General features: G+C 22.6%; 6 protein-coding genes, 1 non-coding gene and 1 pseudogene across 7 annotated transcripts, besides 1 other annotated feature; 4 read left to right on the top strand and 4 right to left on the bottom strand.

The window, feature by feature from the left end:
• Positions 1–413: 413 nt before the first annotated feature.
• PBANKA_1000800 (pre-mRNA splicing factor, putative) lies at positions 414–1,484 on the bottom strand (the record flags this gene model as incomplete). Its single annotated transcript, XM_034565076.1, has 1 exon — positions 414–1,484. The coding sequence occupies one exon, from the start codon at positions 1,482–1,484 to the stop codon at positions 414–416; it is 1,071 nt and encodes a 356-aa protein (XP_034421808.1).
• A 1,035-nt stretch (positions 1,485–2,519) lies between these two features.
• Positions 2,520–4,214, top strand: PBANKA_1000700 (regulator of chromosome condensation, putative; the record flags this gene model as incomplete). Its single annotated transcript, XM_034565074.1, has 1 exon — positions 2,520–4,214. The coding sequence occupies one exon, from the start codon at positions 2,520–2,522 to the stop codon at positions 4,212–4,214; it is 1,695 nt and encodes a 564-aa protein (XP_034421807.1).
• A 699-nt stretch (positions 4,215–4,913) lies between these two features.
• Positions 4,914–4,987, bottom strand: PBANKA_1000651. Its single transcript has one exon. It is a non-coding gene; the product is annotated as a tRNA-Asn (tRNA).
• A 1,735-nt stretch (positions 4,988–6,722) lies between these two features.
• Positions 6,723–7,822, bottom strand: PBANKA_1000600 (erythrocyte membrane antigen 1; the record flags this gene model as incomplete). The annotated part of the gene is made up of 2 exons (XM_034565073.1): positions 6,723–7,589; positions 7,730–7,822. 2 exons carry the CDS (start codon positions 7,820–7,822, stop codon positions 6,723–6,725), a joined length of 960 nt encoding a protein of 319 aa, XP_034421806.1.
• A 2,342-nt stretch (positions 7,823–10,164) lies between these two features.
• Positions 10,165–12,168, top strand: PBANKA_1000500 (conserved Plasmodium protein, unknown function; the record flags this gene model as incomplete). Its single annotated transcript, XM_034565072.1, has 2 exons — positions 10,165–11,992; positions 12,086–12,168. 2 exons carry the CDS (start codon positions 10,165–10,167, stop codon positions 12,166–12,168), a joined length of 1,911 nt encoding a protein of 636 aa, XP_034421805.1.
• Positions 12,169–13,671: 1,503 nt separating this feature from the next.
• On the bottom strand, positions 13,672–14,733 carry PBANKA_1000451 (annotated as a pseudogene).
• Positions 13,672–14,733: a sequence feature (BIR protein, pseudogene;~PIR protein, pseudogene).
• A 1,091-nt stretch (positions 14,734–15,824) lies between these two features.
• PBANKA_1000400 (fam-a protein) lies at positions 15,825–17,359 on the top strand (the record flags this gene model as incomplete). Its single annotated transcript, XM_034565071.1, has 6 exons — positions 15,825–15,913; positions 16,130–16,364; positions 16,446–16,515; positions 16,667–16,776; positions 16,881–17,114; positions 17,306–17,359. 6 exons carry the CDS (start codon positions 15,825–15,827, stop codon positions 17,357–17,359), a joined length of 792 nt encoding a protein of 263 aa, XP_034421804.1.
• Positions 17,360–18,759: 1,400 nt separating this feature from the next.
• PBANKA_1000300 (Plasmodium exported protein, unknown function) lies at positions 18,760–19,967 on the top strand (the record flags this gene model as incomplete). The annotated part of the gene is made up of 2 exons (XM_034565070.1): positions 18,760–18,846; positions 19,020–19,967. The coding sequence occupies 2 exons, from the start codon at positions 18,760–18,762 to the stop codon at positions 19,965–19,967; spliced, it is 1,035 nt and encodes a 344-aa protein (XP_034421803.1).
• Positions 19,968–20,245: the final 278 nt, after the last annotated feature.

Raw genomic sequence — 20,245 nt, 5'->3', positions numbered from 1 at the left:
TACACAATAAAAATAACTTATATTTTTTTAAGAATAAAATAACATTTGAAACAGAAACGATGTTTCTATTTATCATGTTTTATATCATGGTCATTAATGGTCATATATCTTTGGCGCTTTATTCATTAATTAAATTGATGTGTAATTGTTCATTGAGTGTTATATCATTTTATTTTAAGTTTCACTTTCAATATATACTTAATTATTCTTTGTTTTTATCACGTGTTAATAATGTTTAAATGATTAAGTAAATATATATGCATTTCTATACATATTTATGTTACTTATTTATGCATGTTTTGTAACGTTAATTTTAATTAAATTTTAATAAATTTTATGCGCTAAAATATTAAATACATAATTTAAGAAAATTAACTAGATACAATACGTTATTTACGAAATTATATATATGGTTATCGCCTATATTTTGCAGGTTTTTCATGTGATTTCTTTCGTGCAGATTTTCCTTCTCTACTATCACTACTACTAATAGTTTGGGACATGGCACTTCTACTCCTGCTCTTACTAATACTTCCACTTTTACTATTACTATCCTTACTACCTAAATATTCTTTTACTTTTTTTATTCCTTCCCTTTTATACTCTCTTTTTTTATGCGAATATCGGCCTATGCTTGTATTTTTTGTTCGATGTTTATGTATTGTGCCATCTCTAATATCCCTATGTTTTTCTCGGCATTTCTTCTTATATCGTTCCATTTCATTGCTTTTACTATTTCTTTCCTTTTTGTGCCTATAATATTCCTTACGATTTTCGTTAATTTTATTATAATGTTTTTGTTCATATTTATGCAAATCCCTATCTGTATGATATCTTCTATCCCTTTTGTATCTTTCTTTTCTTTGTTCACGTTCCATCCTTTTCATATTTTTTTTTATTTTTACATATTCTTCATCTGTTTCATTTTCATTATCTATATCTGTACTTGGATTATTATTTTTTTTTTTTTTTTCGGTGTCTGTTTCTGTTTCGTATCCCTTGTGTTTTTCTCTTTTTTTTTTCATTTTTCTGTATTTCGTTTCTCTTTCACTTATTGAAGACGTGGGTCTTCTTTTTTTATATATTTTATTTGAATATTTCATTTTATCATTTTCTTTATATTTTTGTAAATCTAATAGTCTTTTTTGTTCATCTATAATTTTTTTTTTTTGGATTTCCATTTTTTTAATGATAGTTAATGGATCCTCTCTTAGTTTACTTAAATGATCTATGTTATTTTTGTTATTATTAGTTTGCTTTTTTTTCTCTTCTTCCATTAATTTCTTCATATCTATTTTTTTACCTAATAAAAACTCTTCTTGCTCTTTTATTTCTTGTTCTTCTTTTGTTTCATACATCCATAATATATCTTCATATATCCCATCATTGAGTTTTTCTTTCCTTTTTTCCTTTCTTTGTTTTTTTTCTGCATACAGTTGAGCAATTTTCCCATATTCTTCCATGTCATTGTAAAGGTTCTCCATTGTTTTGGAAGCATAACTATATATAAAATAGTTGTGTGTATAAATTAAAATTTGAAATAAAAAAACGAAAGAGATATATCACTTATATGTAACTTATCAAATTTTTTGTTCAACTATTTTAGAACAATAATATTATTAAAAATGTTTTACTATGCAATATGATATTACATGTGTTTATTATTCGTTTTTTAATCCATTATGAATAAACCCTTGCGAATTAAATGTGGTTAATCTTTATATTATTCACTTTTTTATTTTTTATAACAAGCATATATACTATATTATTAAGTTAAAGAGCGAATAAACATTATACGTAATAAATAGCATTGAAATTATATCTAATAGAAAAACAATTTGTTGCCTATGCTCGTGTGTATCTTTTTTGTTTTTTATGATAGTAATTTTCTTTTCTACATTATCCATTGATTAATTTTGGAATAAAGGTGTTTGTTTATATTATGAAAATAATGTATACATGTTAACGTGTTTTTTTATCAATTCACATTATTATATATACGTGTATATATGTATATTATTATGGCATATTTTTTATAGATTAGTATCCTTTTTTCTTCATTAATGCATATAAAAAGCAAAAAAAAATTAATTTAGATAAACTTGCGTGGAATATTATTTATTTTCAAATAAAATATGAATAGAATGGCTCATAAGCTTTATGCAAGAAATATAAAATAGACCTTTTTACATTTTTATATTCATAATTTAATGTGCTATAGGATAATGAAATAAGAAAATAAATGTGACCATTTTATATTATGTCGTTTTTTAAGTATATGCTTCGTTTTAAAAAAAATCTCCAATAATTTCAAAATATACAGTAAAAAAATATACTTTAAATATAATAAAAACTGGGGTAAAAAATTACATAATGAAACGGAAATAATAAATGAAAAAAGAAAAAAACAAAATCCCTCAGGCGCATAGTGACAAAAATTTTAGTGAGGATGATTAATCGATGTTCATTATATATATACAGTTACAAATAGTAGTATAAATTATTAGTAAAGCAAAATAATGATTTCTAAACTTCCAAAAATTTCAAGGATTGTTGTTGTTGGATTGAATAGTTACTTATTGTTTAAAAGAAAAGAGAAAATATTTTTTTGTGAAAATAATAAGTTTAAGGAAAAAGTGTTTTTATTTGGAGATAAACGATGTTTAATGCAAGATCTAAAAGAAAATGGTGAAGCTGTATTTTTTGAAAAAAATGAAATAAAAGTAAAAAAAATAACATTTGGGAACTGTATCGGTAGTTGTGTAACAGAAAATGATGAAATATATATATGGGGTTCATACACAGATGAAAATAAAAATGAGATAATTTATGTCAACCCGATAAAATTGAAAAGCAATGACAAATTTACAGATATCGAATTTTCAAACAATGACATATATATTATTAACAAAAATGGAGAATTAAAAATTATTCAAAATTATAGTGATTGCTTAAAAAAAAACGAATTTATAATTGAACAATTTTACAAATGTAAAAAAAAATTATTTTTTGAAAATGAAAAAATAATTAAGTTAAGTGTAAATAAATATCATCTAGCTTTTGTTACAAATAAAGGGAATTTGTATTGTTCCGGAAATAATTTCTATGGGCAATGTGGATTGGATCCATCATTAAAAAATAACTTTAATTTAAATTACAATTTTGAGTTTTTGAAAAAATTTAACGCGTCATTGAGTAATATGAGAAATAACAATCATATGGAAAGAGAAGTGCCAGTACAGAAGATGGTACGTAACACCAGTGATATTGGAGATACAAGCAACATTAATAACTCTGAGAATGTGGAAGGTATAAGCGATCGAATGGAGAATGCTCCTTTATATAGCGAAAATGATGAATTTCATAGAAAAAATATTGTTAACAATTATGCATTTATTGAGAAAGAAGAGAGCTTAATTGAAAAAGACATAAAAGAAAAAGTTACAGGAATGGATAATATAACTGAGGAAGATGAATCAATAGAAATGAATACCGATAAAAGCAATTATGTCAGACTAAATAAGATATCATTTGGGGAAAAAACCAAAATTGTAGATGTGTCATGCGGGCTAAACCACACAATATGTTTAGACAATAATGACAATGTATATAGTTTTGGAGATGATAGTAAAATACAATTAGGGTTAGGGGAAAGCCGAACTAATAAAAATTCTTTATCTGGAACACAATGGAAAGAACAATTAAAACGAGGTTATTCAACTATTACAAAAAATTTAGTGAACTATTCATTTTATGATAGACATATACAAAGTAGCCCACAAAAAATATTAAAAAAAATGAATGATTGTGAAATATATGATAAAATATATAAAATTAATGCAGGTTCAAAATTTTCGATGATATATTCTAATGATAAATTTGGGAAACAATTATTTTGTTTTGGTGATAATATGTATTTTCAATGTGGCAGGCATTTAGGAAAGCACCAGCAAACTTTATCGACTGTAAAATTGCCAAATAATAAAATAAAAGACTTTTCGTGTGGTGATAGACATTGCTTATTAAACTTAAATGACAAACTTTATGGTTGGGGATACAATAATATGCATCAAATAACACCATTTAAAAATAAAGGAATAATAAACAACCCTATTCATATACTTTCGCAAAATAAATGCCCAATAGATTATACTCATATAAGATATATAAATGCCAAGTATAATAACTCTGCGGTTGTTATTAAAACGAAATAAGAAAAGAAAGTTTGAGATGGGGAATACATCGATTGAGGTGCAGCGAGAATTCTTACGAGACGATATCATTTCTTTTAATTATGTCATATCACTATTTTGATTTAACATTTTTATTCGATAATATCTCCATATATATTATCATAATTTAGTTACATTGAAAGTATAACCTTTTTTGTGTTATTATTCTGTATAATTATTTTTTTTATTTGATTAAAAATTAATGATGTGATTCATTTTCCATTTTTCAAAAGCACAAATTTATGCATTATATAGCAATTTATTCATGTCGCAATTCCATTTTTTATGTATAATTTTGTGTATATTTTAAACAAAATATATATAGGATTTGGAGTTTGACGAGACTTATAAATAATTTTATATTTCAATTAAATCAAAGTTGTTTTAAATAATCCAAAATAACTGAGCAAGGGAAAATGCGATATTCGAGTGGGAATAGTTGAATTACATAAATCCCATAAAATATGCAAAAAATAATAAACTAATGCAATATAAAAAAATAAAAATTAAATATATTAATAGTATTATTATATGCTAAATGGAAATATTTTTTATGCATATGTATAATATAATTGATACAAATTGATAATATACATAAATATGTATATGAAAAAATTAGATAAATGCATGTTTTATTTATAAAATTTATGATATGCAAAAAAAAAAAACTTAAAACCAATTCGGTACCGGCTGGGATCGAACCAACGACCTTGCGGTTAACAGCCGCACGCTCTAACCAACTGAGCTACGGAACCCTGATATTATGTTATGAACAAATAATTTAATTCCTAATTTTTTAAGCATAAGTATAAAATAATACGCTTATACCAATGATGCGTATATTATTGATATGCTTTTGTATTTTCAATAAAATTTAAAGTATTACTTACATAATATATATAACATGAATTAATTGTTCCTCTAAAAAAAAATATTAGTAAATAAATTTATATTTTAAAAATTTATTATAAATAAACGTTTTTAGATGTTTGATATAAAAAAAAAATATTCATATAAAATAATATTGTTTTAATAACCATTTATCATGCAATATATAATTTAAAGCCAGTAAATATTTAATCAAATTATAAAACGAAATTAGTTCCTTTCATTTTGAAATATTTTTATATATTTACAAAATTGTTTTTAAAAAATAATATTTTATTAAAAGCATATATATAATCAATAAATTCCCAATGCATATACATTTAGACAACTTATATATATACTAAACAAATTACAACAAATATTATTAAACATTACTCTTATATTTCACCAATTTCCTTTATATATTTTTTGTATCTAATTACGGCAGTCTATTTTATTATTTTGTTTAATTTCCAATAAGGATTATTAAAAACAAATTAAGAATAATAGAAAAATATAAAAGCCTTTCGATTAAAATGTGGATTATCTAGAACTCGACAAAACGGATTATTGTTATGCAACACCCATGTTTCATAAGTATTATCTTTGTCATATTTTAGTTCATTCCCTGTTTAGATATTATCAATTTTTTTAGTAATTTAGTAAGCGCATTGTTATATATATCGCACGGTTTTTGTGAAATGATGAAACATTTTAAGCACATTTGTTTTATTGCCAATTAGTTAAATTATAAAATGTACCTATTGATATTTTCTGTATGAAAATTAAAAATATAGAAGTCAAAAAAAATTATAAGGTTGAGAAAAAAAATATAGAATTGACATTGTAAATATATAAAATGAGAGCGAAATTCCAAATTATAGCGATTAAAATATTTTTTATTATTAAATAAATGGATGGCATGATAGTATATAGAAAGTATAGCACACTTATAGTAGCTAATTACTTTGAAATAAATATCATATATTTGTTTAATTTTGAAACAATATTATTAATCGATAACTATGAAAGAATTGCGGCGATTGTATTACCATATAACATAATATCAAGGAATATATATAACATTCCCATATTCATAATTGCATTCTTCATAGTTAAATGGGAACAGTAATCCTGTCAAATTGTATAATAAGACATAATCACTATATTAAATTGATACTATTATATGTTTTATTGTTTACTAATTTAAAAAGGTAACTCGGAAGATATTTAATTGTACTATTTTACATGAATATCACACTAAATACTTATAGCATTTAATTGCAATTAAAAATGATACAAAATTAAGCATATTAAAAAAATTGCATGTCAAAAAAAAATTTTACTAAAAAAATATATATGGATATATTTAGCATGTATAAAGAGAAAACTCTTTTAAAAATTAAAAAAGGCAAGCATATATATATAATTTTAATTAAAAAGGTATATAACTTGAAGCATTTACAAGGATTCAATAGTTTTCTTCTTATTATTATTATTCGATAAAAACATTATATTATATATAATAGCTTGCTTTTTGCTCATTGTAATTTTTTAATAGTTATTTTTAGGCACATGTTACTTCATATTTCCTTTATGTATTATTTATTTCATCTTTTTATTTTATTCTTCATCTTTGTCTCCGAGATATGGCGCAGCGTCTTCATCTTCCTGTTCCTCACCTGCATCATCTTCTTCAGCTTCGTATTCATTTGCATTTTCTCCATCCCCGAGATATGATGTAACTTCATCATCTAATTCTTGATCTTCATTTGTATTTTCTCCATCCCCGAGATATGATGTAACTTCATCATCTAATTCTTGATCTTCATTTGTATTTTCTCCATCCCCGAGATATGATGTAACTTCATCATCTAATTCTTGATCTTCATTTGTATTTTCTCCATCCCCGAGATATGATGTAACTTCATCATCTAATTCTTGATCTTCATTTGTATTTTCTCCATCCCCGAGATATGATGTAACTTCATCATCTAATTCTTGATCTTCATGTAGTGTACTTTCGTCATTTTCATGTGGTATACTTGTGTCAGTTTCACTTATTGGACTTGATCTGTGTTTTTCAAATACCTTAGGTGGTTCTGGTGAGGTACTGAGTTTATGTGCAATATTTAGGCTGTGTTGCAAAGGCTGGGCATCGTTATCAACAGATATAAATTTAATATTAATCATATTTTCATATTCTTCATATGGTCTAACATACCATCCTTTTTTACTGGATTTATTTTCTCTTCTTAAAAATCCGTTCACTTGATCAATGACAGTATCATCGATTTCTGATGCAAAGAGTTCACTTAATTTACTTTTACGTTCGTTGCAAACTTCTAATACTACTGAAGTGGGTTCATCTATAAATTTAAGATTTGGAAGATCAGGGTCATAATCGATACCTTTAGGGTCACAATCCGTACTTTTAGCTAGCTCATATACATGATCGACTCCATTTTTTTTCTTTTTACAGAATGGAAACTGAAAAAATAAAAAAATTAAAAATATATCAGATATTGCTATGTTAATTTATTACTATATTTGCATACAAAATTAATTAAAGAAATTAGTAGACATATATATGCATTATGGTGTATTTTTGTCGTTTTTTCTTATATTACGCAGCCCGTGGTAGAATTTGACCCCGAATTTTTTTTTGCTAAAAATATACTAAATATTATTGAGGAAATTAAGCCTAATGATATTACCTTCATATTCAATAGTGCTTATTTGAAATTATATATAGGTAACGTTTATTTTGTATTATTGCCAACTTAAATATAAGATTGCAAGATTCTATTATATAGATATTTAGATCAAAATCAATGATATATATATATACTATAATAAAATAAAAAACGGCATATATACTTTAGTAACTTGAAATTAAGATTAATATTACAATATAATACATACATATATAGAGAGAGAGATTTAAATAAACTTTTTGAGGTAATTAAAAAACGGTAAAGTTTAAAAATTTATATTATAAAATCCTAATAAAAGTAAAAAAGAAATATAATTATTACATAAAATTAATATTTAATTATTATGTTTTAACATTTGAACAGTATTCTGTTAAATTTTAATTATAGTATTATAAAATGCTTTTTATAATTAAAAACAACTATTATATGTTATTACTTTATATAAATTAATTTAATTAAAAATTAAATGGAAATATAGAAAACGTTTTTATTATATTTTTAGAAAAATATACAGTTTATATAAAATTCTATACCCCTTTTCTACATGCACCTAAAAACGAAACAGCTATTTAAATAAAATGTTTCGTATCTTTGATTGAAATAAAAAATATATTTTTGTTATGGATTTTTAATATATATTTTATATTTTATATTTTATATTTTATATTGAGTTTTAGAATTTTAAGAGTTTAGGGTTATATTGAATTATATATATCATAATATGTTCATTTTATGAGTATTTTTATTTAACAAAACCTCATATTTGTAGTCAATTTTTTGAGTTTAAATTATATCTCCTGATAAAACTGTAATAAACATTATATATATATAGTTATAAAATTAATATTATATTCATTTTGAGTAATTTGTATATTCTATAATATGGGGAGATTAATACGTATATTTTATAATACGAATGAAATAAATTTTTATATAGTTTAATATACAATCATAAATTGCAGATATACTAACTATAAATCCAAGATTCGACAAATCGATATTATTTATAACGTAGTAAATATTTATGAAAGCATTTTTTATAATATCTACAAAAAAATATATTAATAAAAAGGTATATTATAAGAAATTATTTAATTTCTGTAAATATTTCACCTTTTTTTTTTATTTCATTATTCTATATTGTTGTTATAATTTTAATTTATATTAATAGAAAGTTTCTCAAACTTTTATTTATTTGTCACAAAGATATAATATTAGATTATTATCCATCAATATATAAGATTTATGGTTGATATATATATTATATTTTAAAACAGTTAAAATGAACATATGAAAGTATATTCAATAATATTCCAAATATATTTTCTTCTTAACAAATTGTTTATTAATTAAAAAAATAGGCATTTAAATCATCATAATTGTATGCTATTAATGCATATAAACTTAAAGATTATTATAGCAAGGACTAAACAAAGAAATATTGGTTGATATGAATAATAACACCATATAATTATATATGGATGTCGATTTTATAAAAAAATACGTATCAATTAACTTGTTTGAACTATATGCATTTTGTTATTACACACTTAGGGTCATAGATCATATTACTAAAATTTTTTTTTTAATATAAATTAGGTTAAAAATATACTTGTATCCAAATTTATAAAAAATATTAAACATATATATTTTTTATAGTTAAATATTTCAAATATTACGCGTTTTTGCGAAATACTATTTTTATTTTATTTAGTTATTAGATATATATCATCATATTTCTCTCTGAACTTTTAGTTCTTATTTATAATATATGCATAGTATATTTGTATGATATAATGCATACATTGTTAATCGCGAATCGTTGTTTCTTCCAATGATACAACAAAACATTTCCATGCAGCATCTAATGTTTTATATGAAAATAAACACAGAAAAAATATAATATATTTATTATTTTTTTAATTTATCTTTAGAACGATTAATACACGTATTCCATTTCTTGTATTTATTTTTTTTATAATTATAAGTTTAATTATTATACTAATCCGCGTATTCATTATTCTATAATATATAATAATTAAAATAATAATAATATATTCATTAATTTACTAATATTTAATTTATTTAATAATCTTATTTTTATATTATAAAAATATATAAAATGGTATAATTATTTGCGCTCCGTACTTTTGCCCTTTTTTAAAATTATATTTATAAATATTAACATATTTATGCATTCTTCTTATCCTTAATAAAGTATATTATTTTTGTTTGTTTATATTTGATATAAAAATTCAAGCCTCGCTGCCTTTAAGGTTATATACGTATATATATATATATATATATATATATATAATAATAACCTACTTTAATACCATTATTTAATTATGACGGAGTTGAAGGAAGAAACAGTGTTTCGTGATTTTGTAGCCGAGGTCGAAAAATCGCCTGTATTTAGTAACAGCCTTCAGAATTGCGAATTACTATTAAATGATAATAATGAAGCTTTAGGTTTACATAAAATTTTGGAAATTAATATAAAAGACAATGGTATTGAAAATATAACAGTTGGAGTGAATGAAGAATCTAGTCAAAGTGAGACAGAACCAAACGACGACGAAAGTGTTTCAGGTGGTATTCCTGATGCAAATATTAATCAAGAAATAATAAATTATGTTTATGAAAATTTGCTAGCAAAAGAAATAAACAATGGAAGTTTATCGAATAATTTGAACTCAAATGACAAAGTTGTAAACAAATTAAGGGCAACTCCAAAAATCGAGCAATTATATGATAATGGTGAAAAAAATGCTTCTTCTAGCACAACATTGGAAAAAATTCATGAAAGAAATTGTGCTATAATAAAAAAAGATGAAGACAAACTTTCATTACAGAGCCCCGTTTTAGTTGAAGGGAAATGCTTCATATCAAATAATAGCATTTATTTTGTTTCAGCGTTTAATCAAATACTAAAAAATTCATCGATTGTTAGGGTAAAATGTGAATCAATCATATCAACTAAAAGAGCACAAGAATTGAATATAATTCCTGAATGGCTTAAAATAAAACCAGATGAAAACCAATCATTTGTGTTTACATCATTATTAGATAAAGAAGACACGTATGATTCGATATCGAAGATGATAGAATACGCAATGGATTCAAAACAAAAATTGGAAGCAAATTCTACACCAGGCAAGAAAGCACAAACAAAAAAGCAAAAGAACAATCTAGATCCAAATAAAATAAAACCTTCTTCCGAATTGTCAGAAAAAGTTTTAATTATAAAGGAGATTGATCATATGATACCTCTAAATTTATATCCCGAAGAAATTAAATTATTAGAAGAAAAAGAATTTTATAGTGATTTAGAATATGCAAGTAGTTTATATATAAATAAAGATTTTAAAGAAGTTTATTATAACGTATTTTCGAAAATTAATGATAAAAATCCATTTTATAAATTTTATCAACGAATAGATCCACAAGGTGTTAATTATGACCAGTTTAATGAATTAGGTGATAATGTAAAAACCCCATCTGGATATTCATTTAATTTTAAATATAATGTATCATTGGTAAAAGCTAAAAAAAGAGTATATGGATTACCTGCAAGAGCAGATATTAATGAAACTGTTAAATTATTTTTTTTTGATAATTGTATAATTTTACAAACACAAATTAACTTTATATCTAAAATTCCACTTCTTAAATCTTTTCGCGCCATCGTAACAGCTGTTTTACACAATGTTCCTAGTGAAGACGATAGCGGAAAATATGCTGCACAGATAGACATGTTGTATGGTGCATATATTTTTAAATCCACATATTTCGAAAATTTTATAATAAGTAACCTTTTACCATTATTAAATTCGATTTGTTTAAGATTTAAGGTATGCGTAAGTGAATGTGTAAGGGATATATATAAGGAAAAGGCCTTGCGTGGAATTGGCATTGATATTAGTAATATAAACAATATTTTTAGAACCTCCAGTAATAGCAGTATCAGTAAATGTGGTGCTAGTAGTGTTACAAATAATGAAAAATCCAGACAGCCTGATGTTAAAAATAAGACACTAACTGGATTCAAAAATCAAATAATAAATCCACGAAATAATAAAATAATCATAAAAATGAAACACATTAAAAATATCCTAAGCAATTACATAAGCGAAGCAATGTATATGAATCCCACGGTGATGATTTCCAACAAAAGTAAATGAAATATCCCCCTTATTAATAGTATATTGTACTACATCATATTTTTCCCCTTATATAAACATCTTTGTTTATTTCTCCCCTTTACAGTCGCAAACTTTACCTCCACGTCTTTAACAATATTGATGTACATTTATATGAACTATATTAAAAATCAAGGAAATTCATCATAAACAACGAAGAGGAAATGCTGAATTTTCCAGCATTTATTCATTTTTCCATTATTTAATTATAGTATAACATATTCACTTTCTTCATTTTAATAATCTTAATTTTTTGTTTTTTTACTTCTTCCAAATTAATATGTTTATTCAAATAAGATAACAATATATTTGGAAGAATAAATTTTTTTTCAATATGTTTCATGGTTTAAAGTTCATGGTTTTGTTTCAATTTGATTTTTATTTATGTGGTTTTATAATATTTATTAATATATATAAAATTTATTAAACATTATATAATAAAAATAAAACTTCAATAAGCATTACATATATTTTTATAATGTTATTATGCACACTTATCAGCATTTTAAGTAAAAAATGTAGAAGTATATATATATATACACATTTTATATTATGAAAAAAATATATAATATTGGAGCTTTTATTAATATATATCATTGGTTTATTGTTGCAATTAATATAGTTAAACAATTATAGAAATATTTTATGAAGCAATACATTTATTTTTATGTAATTATTACTGAATATTTACAGCAAACAATTAATGCAACCAAATTTCATTGGTGATTTAGGGAGTCGCTTTTTACATTTAAAAAATATTTTTAGTGGTATTTTTTTCAATAAGACATAACTTTATAAAAAATATATATTTTTTAAATTAGTTCATTATGTGTGTGACTAATGCTATTATTGGAATTGTAGAAAATAAAATTATAATTGGAAACTAAGTGAATCCTTTAATAATCACCTTTATATATAACATGAAAGTAGCATTTGATAATTGTATTAAATGTTACATAAAATGTATTTTTTAATTATCGTTATAAACCTAGTTATTTTCTTCATGGTCAAAAATATGGATGCACTATTAAAAATTTAAAGGATTTATGTGGATCAATTTTGAAATAAAACAACATTGCTAATTATTATCTCCATTAAAAATGTGTACTAATTATATTTTAAACTATTAATAAATTTAGTATTTGTTATTTAAAATTCCACTGGATATAATATAGTTAATAAATGCGCACAAAATATTCGTTGAATTTTCGTTTTACTATAATATATTTAGAAAACATGCGAAAACAAGTAAATAAAATATGAAAAATTCAATAAAAGCATAAGCCTGATTCCTATTAATTCTTATATTTTTTATAAATAGAAAGTGAATTTTAACCGTGTTCTTATATACAATAAAATAAACTATTTGTAATAATAGATATATCTTTATTTATCATTCATTAAATTTATGTATTTTTTAAATTCGGCTTCAAATATAAGTTAAATTTATCACTCTAGATAATTTAGTTTTCTTTTATAAAAAAAAAAATTAACAAAACAAATAAGTTAATAAATGGCACAGGGGCATCCTGTATAAGTTTGTATATATATTTAATAGTGATATTTTTTCCCATGAGCGGGCTTATAATCGTATTTGTCATTTTTCTCGTATCAACTTATTATAATTATTCGCATCGGTTTTTTCCATCCAATTCAATTTATAACCTTTTCATTTTTTGTCTTCAGTTGTTTTCTCCATTCAAATGACAAATACTAACGTAAAATTATGAAAAATATATAATATTTTGTAGTGAGAAAGTATTTTAAAAATTGTATACTTCATAATTTTATTTTTATTCACCTTGTGCATAATAGCTAAACTAATGGGTATTAAAAGAACTATAATTGAAATTCCAAATTGTTTGTATTCTTTAATATGATTATTTTATTTTTATCACTCAGGATATTTACTTTATTTTTGGGTTTATACCTTATATTATTGAAGTCAAATGTTTCAAAAATTTTCGCAAAATATGAATAGCTTTTATTTGTCGCTGTAAGTTTTTGAAGACGACCTTCGATTTTTTTAATTTTATTTTCATTAACAGCAAAATCTCTGAAATCGACTATATATACTTTTAATTTATTCAATAAATGCAGATATGAATTGCATTCAAAAATATTTTCATAAAGGGATCTATATTTATTAAAACATTGGCAAAATTCTTAGAAAACTCTTTACGTTTGCCATTTTTTTGTAATATGCAATTGTATTACCTATATGATTAAATAACGTGTAAAATTCACGCATGTTCCCATGATTAGCATCTTTCAAACCATTATTTACAATTTCCCAATAATTAAAATATTCTATTGATTTATCTAAATGCTTTTCATGGAATTCCTTTAGAGTAAATTTATTGCTATTTTGTATTTTATATAATTTATCACTTATAGTCACATTGTGAAATAGTCATAATACTGGTTACGACTATTTTTTTTTAATTCCATAAATAAATACTCACCCAAAGCAATGTTTTGCTCATTATTATTACTACATTTTCGATTACGACAATACTATGGTATAAATTAATGTTAGAATTAAATTTGTTAATTCTTACAATTTTACCCTTAAAAAACTTATCAACTTCAAGAAATAATTCACACTAAGAAAATATATATAAAAATTAATAAAAATATAACCCTAATCCAAAACATTGATTCTATAGAACTGAGCCCATATCAAAAATATAGAACCTCATAAAACTTGGCCATCCCACATCAATAATATTAGTATTAAAAAATAAACATATTTCCTATATTTGTATATATATATACTTTTATTTTTCTATATAAAAAAATATTTTACAATTCACAAATTTACAAAAAAACGTAGGCATCAATACTTTAACGATACGTAATTATGCCATTTTAGTATAATATTATAAAATTATTATTTAGTAAATTTTTATCAAAATTAATAATAAATATCACAAGGAATGTAATTTCCCACAATATCAAATTTATGATGTTATTTTATTACCGATTATGTATATTGTTATTGTAGTAATAAATAGTTGCAACCAGGCATATACATAATGCAATAACCACCTTATATAATTTTTTTGTAACTTTTAAAAATAAAGACACTTTTTTACTCAAAATAATGTATTTAGAAAAATATGAAAACTAAATGGAAAAATAATAAAACTATTATTTTGATATAATTATTAATATAATATATATCTTTACCATAATAACTTATCAATTAATATATGTATCTACAATTATAATTATAGTTATATAAAACTATATATTAATTTTATATAATTTTGTTTACATTAATGTTTTATATTATAAATTTTCTATTGGATAACACAAAATATATATTGTCTTTGATGCGTATATAAGGTATATTATAATATATAACTCTACACACAATGGAATATTTTATAAATTTAGTTTAATGAATTATAAAAATTAAAAAATCGTATATCCACAATATAGTAAATTAAATTATGTTTTTTGATATTATAATATTAGTTAAATTAAGAACCAATATTTTTGGATTAATATTATTTACGAAAACTTTTGTTATTATGTTGCTTTATAATGTGACTTTTAAAATAAAAAAATAAATAATATTTATAAACCCGATAAACATATATATCGATTAAATAATTAAATGATTACATTAATTAGTGTTTAACCAATTATTTTTATTTTTTTAAATGAGTATTAGTTTTTTATTATTTCTTAGAAAATTCCTTTGTTTTGGTTATACCTCACATTTCCTATTTGTTGATTTTTAATATTTAAAACCCCCTTATCTATATTTTTTAGTGTTTTGTTTATCAAATTCAAAAATGAGCAAATGGTACATAACATTATTTTTTTGTGTTTTAATCGTATTTGCATATATGAACAATAAAGCTATTGCAAATAGTCCTGCTCCGTATGCCTCTACATAAGAAATAATACAATATATATAATTATATTTACATCAATATAACTATACATATGTGAGCATTTATGATAATAGTATATACATATTCATGCAAATATGTACATAAATAACCATTGATCGTCAAAATAACATCTATAAATACATTTATTTTTCTTTTACAAAATAAAAATCTATATAAAATATATTTATTCCGGTCAATAATAGTTTGGATCAAGGAAGTGACCCAGAAAACCCCCTATTATGCAGAGATCCTGAAGAAATTAGGAAAGCAGCAGAACTTATGAACGAAGCTGTGATACATTTACAATATCATGCTACAAGTACAGAGAATTACATATTAATTTCTAATTATAATAATGGTAGAAGCGTATATTTTAAGAATCATGGAGGTCATACAATAATTGAAAAATTAAATAATAAAATCTCTGATTCCAATAAGGTATGAATTCGCAAGAAACCATTTTCAATCCATAAAATTAAGTTAAAATAGTAAAATTAATTATATATTTTTTGTCATCAGTATAATACCATAATAAAGGAGATATGTGATTTAAATCGTATAAAAATTGTCGATGGAAACGTTCTTACAGGTAAATAAAAATATAATTAATTAATCAATCAATTAATATATGATTATCATTACGTATGATTTCTTGCTTTATTATCAATGCTATATGCTACTATTTTGTTAAATCTCTTGATATTTTAATTTGTATGTATACAAAATTATATTTTTTTTAGGAAAAGTTGTTCATGTATATAGTCCAAATTTAGTAATGGTACAACAACGTTTCAGAAACCTTTTTGAGTTACCTCAAAAATATTTTTATGCTTTAGCCGCAAAATTTGAAGTAAGAAAGCCTTTTTTCTTTTCGTTCCTACATGAATAACACTTTCGCATTAATTATTTCCCAATTATTTATGCAAATACACATATTTTTTTATAATTTTGTAGATATCAGAAAACACAACAGTAATTGTCTATGTGTCAGCAAATATAAACGATCACAACCGTGCTGATAAAAAATTCTATAAAAACACTATCTTAGAAAGTGCAAATTTATTTAAAACTGAAGTAAATTCTGAAATCGATATTAGAAGTGGTGAATTAAAAAAATTGTTTATTAACTTACTCGGATTTTTCATTAAAAAGGAAGATGAACATGTTGATCTTACATGTGTCAGCTCTGTAAGAATATAAATATTTTAATAACATAATAATTACATTCATCATTTATATTATTTTATATTATACAAATTTTAACATTTATTAATATATACAGTCATTGGATAAATGTATTAATTTATAATATATGATATCCATCTACTCCAAAATTCGAAGATTTTATTTTACATAATTCACTCATTTTTTTTTCGTAGATTTATGATGTTTCAAATGCCAAAAATCCTTTTACTAAAATGTGCAGAGCATAAAATTGGGAATTATTATCCGTTTATTATAAATCATTATTATTAAATAAACTATATTACACATTAGTTTTTTAACAATTTAGCGTTGAATCGCATATTAATAAATAAAATTGTTTTTATACATTGTTTTTGTTTGAAGTTACCATAATAATTTTGCTTCCTTCTCTTTTTAAGAAAGTTTGGTTTGTATATCATTTTTTCATGCGTTTTTAATTTAATAATACATTACATTTATTTATATTTGTGACAAAAATACGCATATTGTTTACATGCACTTGTATAATGAAGGTGAAAAATAAACTCATAAACTTTATAAGTGCCAATTTTCAAATTATCAATATTAGGAACATTGTTTTAAAAAAAATTATACACATAGATATATAAACTTAAGAAAGAACAAAACATTTTTTATGTGAATTATATACATAATATTTATTCAAATAAAGGATAAAATGTAATTTTTATGTGAATATAATCCAGTCCATATATATAGCGTTCCTTTTATTTATGTACATATATTTAATTAGCAATGTTTTTTTTTGAATTATAATATCTATTCTATAAAAAATATTTCTTTTGAACATCTGTAATGATGTTTTAATTATTTTTGCCTTTTTAACTTTTCAAAAACAAAAATATTATATTTATTTATAATAATTGTCTTATTTCAGCATTAAGTATTTCGCATATATTCACATAATAAATATACTAGTATAAAATATATTATGCATTTTGTTTTAAAGGAATATATTCTTCGTATAATGATTAGTGCTATTCATTATTATTTTTTAAAATATTTTACAGCTAAGAGGGACATCCTAATTTAAAAAAAAAAAAATTTCAATATGTTACCTTGAGGTATTTAAAAAAGATATTATATAAAGGTAATTTTTTATACGTTTAACATTTTTTAAAGAATTTTAATATTAATTACATAGAAAATTAGTGCTTAGTTTTAGATATATAATCTCGATATTCAAATAGCACTTTCTTATGTATATATATCCTGCGTTGTTTATATTATAATTTTTATTATTTATATCATACTTTAAAAATGTTTTAATTTTTTGTGTAATTTTTCTATAAAATTATAAAATTGCTACTATTCATCTATTTAATATTTTAAGAATTGCGTCTTCTTTTCAATCCGCTGTTCATAATATAAAAATGCCTAATTATATATTTTATATTTATTCTATATTCGAAAAATGTATACATATAAATATACCTAATCTGTGTATAATTTTACTATACTTCCAAAATATCGAAAATAAAATATATAAAATAATAATGAGAAAATAAAAAAACACTTAAACAAATTCAAACTCATTTATTAGCATTATGTGGAATATAACCAATATATATACTGAGTTATTTGTATAGTATATAATATACATTTTAATATGGTAGCCAAAATAAATGGTTTTCTATCGTTATTCAAAATTTTTATATTTACTTTATTAATATGGATTACGTATTTTTCCAATCAAGTACTATAAAAAATATTTTTTAATATATAGCATTTATAAAATTTATATACAATTTTTATTTAGAAAAATTTCTTACAAACTATGTTTTGTAGGAAATTCAACATATTTATATATATACAATTTTATTAATACTTTTTTGTGCAATAATTTATCATTGTTTTTTTAATTTATAGCCCTCTATCTTGAGAAGCTCACGAAGCAAAAATGACCAGTTCATCATCCCATTCGCACTTAAAGTTACGAGGGTATTAAGTGAATTGAGTCAGTCATCAACCCAATCAAGCGTATTGAATAATCAACAAGTTGATATTATTCAGGATAAATCTGATATACCGAAGGAGAATGGAAGCCTAAAATTATTCAATGCATTATTCAATGCCGCACAATCATCACAAGACAAAAAGGATCCATACAACATAAAAACAAAGTTAAAAGCCTTCAAATATGGTATTAATATCAAAAAACTCATTCGAAAATTAGAAGGGTTTCTTCATGTTGATTATGTAGTTAATGAATTAAAAAGAGATCGCAGCATTAAAGAACTAATTGACGAATTACAAGCTTTTAATGGACTTCATGATTTAATTATTGTATTAAAATATTCAGACGATCCCGAATTAACTAAACTGTTATTTACTTCTAACAATTTGGAAAAGGTACTTTTTGTATTAAATTATTTCAATAATGTCTATAAAAATGTAAATGGTGAATGTACTTCAAATAATGAGCAAAATAAAAAAAATTCCATATCCAAAAAAAAATATTCAATATTATCCTTTTTATTTAAAATAATAGATAATATTTATGATAAAATCATGATAAATGGTTCCCTAAAATTATATAAAGCATATAAACTGGGAAATTGGTTTAATAAAGTGATTTCAACTATTTCTTTTTTCTATAAAATGATAATTCCTGCGGTAATGGGGGTTGTATTAGTAACAATGTTGTCTTATTTAAAAGGAATCGTATATTACATAGCATCTGTCGTTATCATAATATTATCACTTGCATACATCCTGGATAAAACAATAAAATCCTATAATTACGTCTTAGAAAAATATCAGTTTATACCTTTGAAGCTCCAGATAGAACTAGAATGGTATAATTCGATAAATTAAAATATATATATATATAACATTTTTACTTTTTTGAATTTGTGTGTCTCTTGTTATGCATATTATTTTTTCTAGGGTTCATGGTTTTTTGTTTGAGTATGCACTCTGATTTTGTTTTGGCTAATTTTTTAGTATTTAATAATTTGATTATATATGCAATATTATTATATACATAGTAATAAAATAATTATAAAGGGCTGTTTTTTTTTTTTACAAACTCATTTAATATCGATAAATATTGATTACTTACATCAAAAATATAAAAGCTGCTGGCAATATAA

This window comes from Plasmodium berghei (genome assembly GCF_900002375.2).
Source record: "Plasmodium berghei ANKA genome assembly, chromosome: 10".
Classification (NCBI taxonomy): domain Eukaryota; phylum Apicomplexa; class Aconoidasida; order Haemosporida; family Plasmodiidae; genus Plasmodium; species Plasmodium berghei.
Note: the sequence above shows the minus strand (reverse complement) of the source record. Positions and strands in the feature narration are given on the sequence as shown.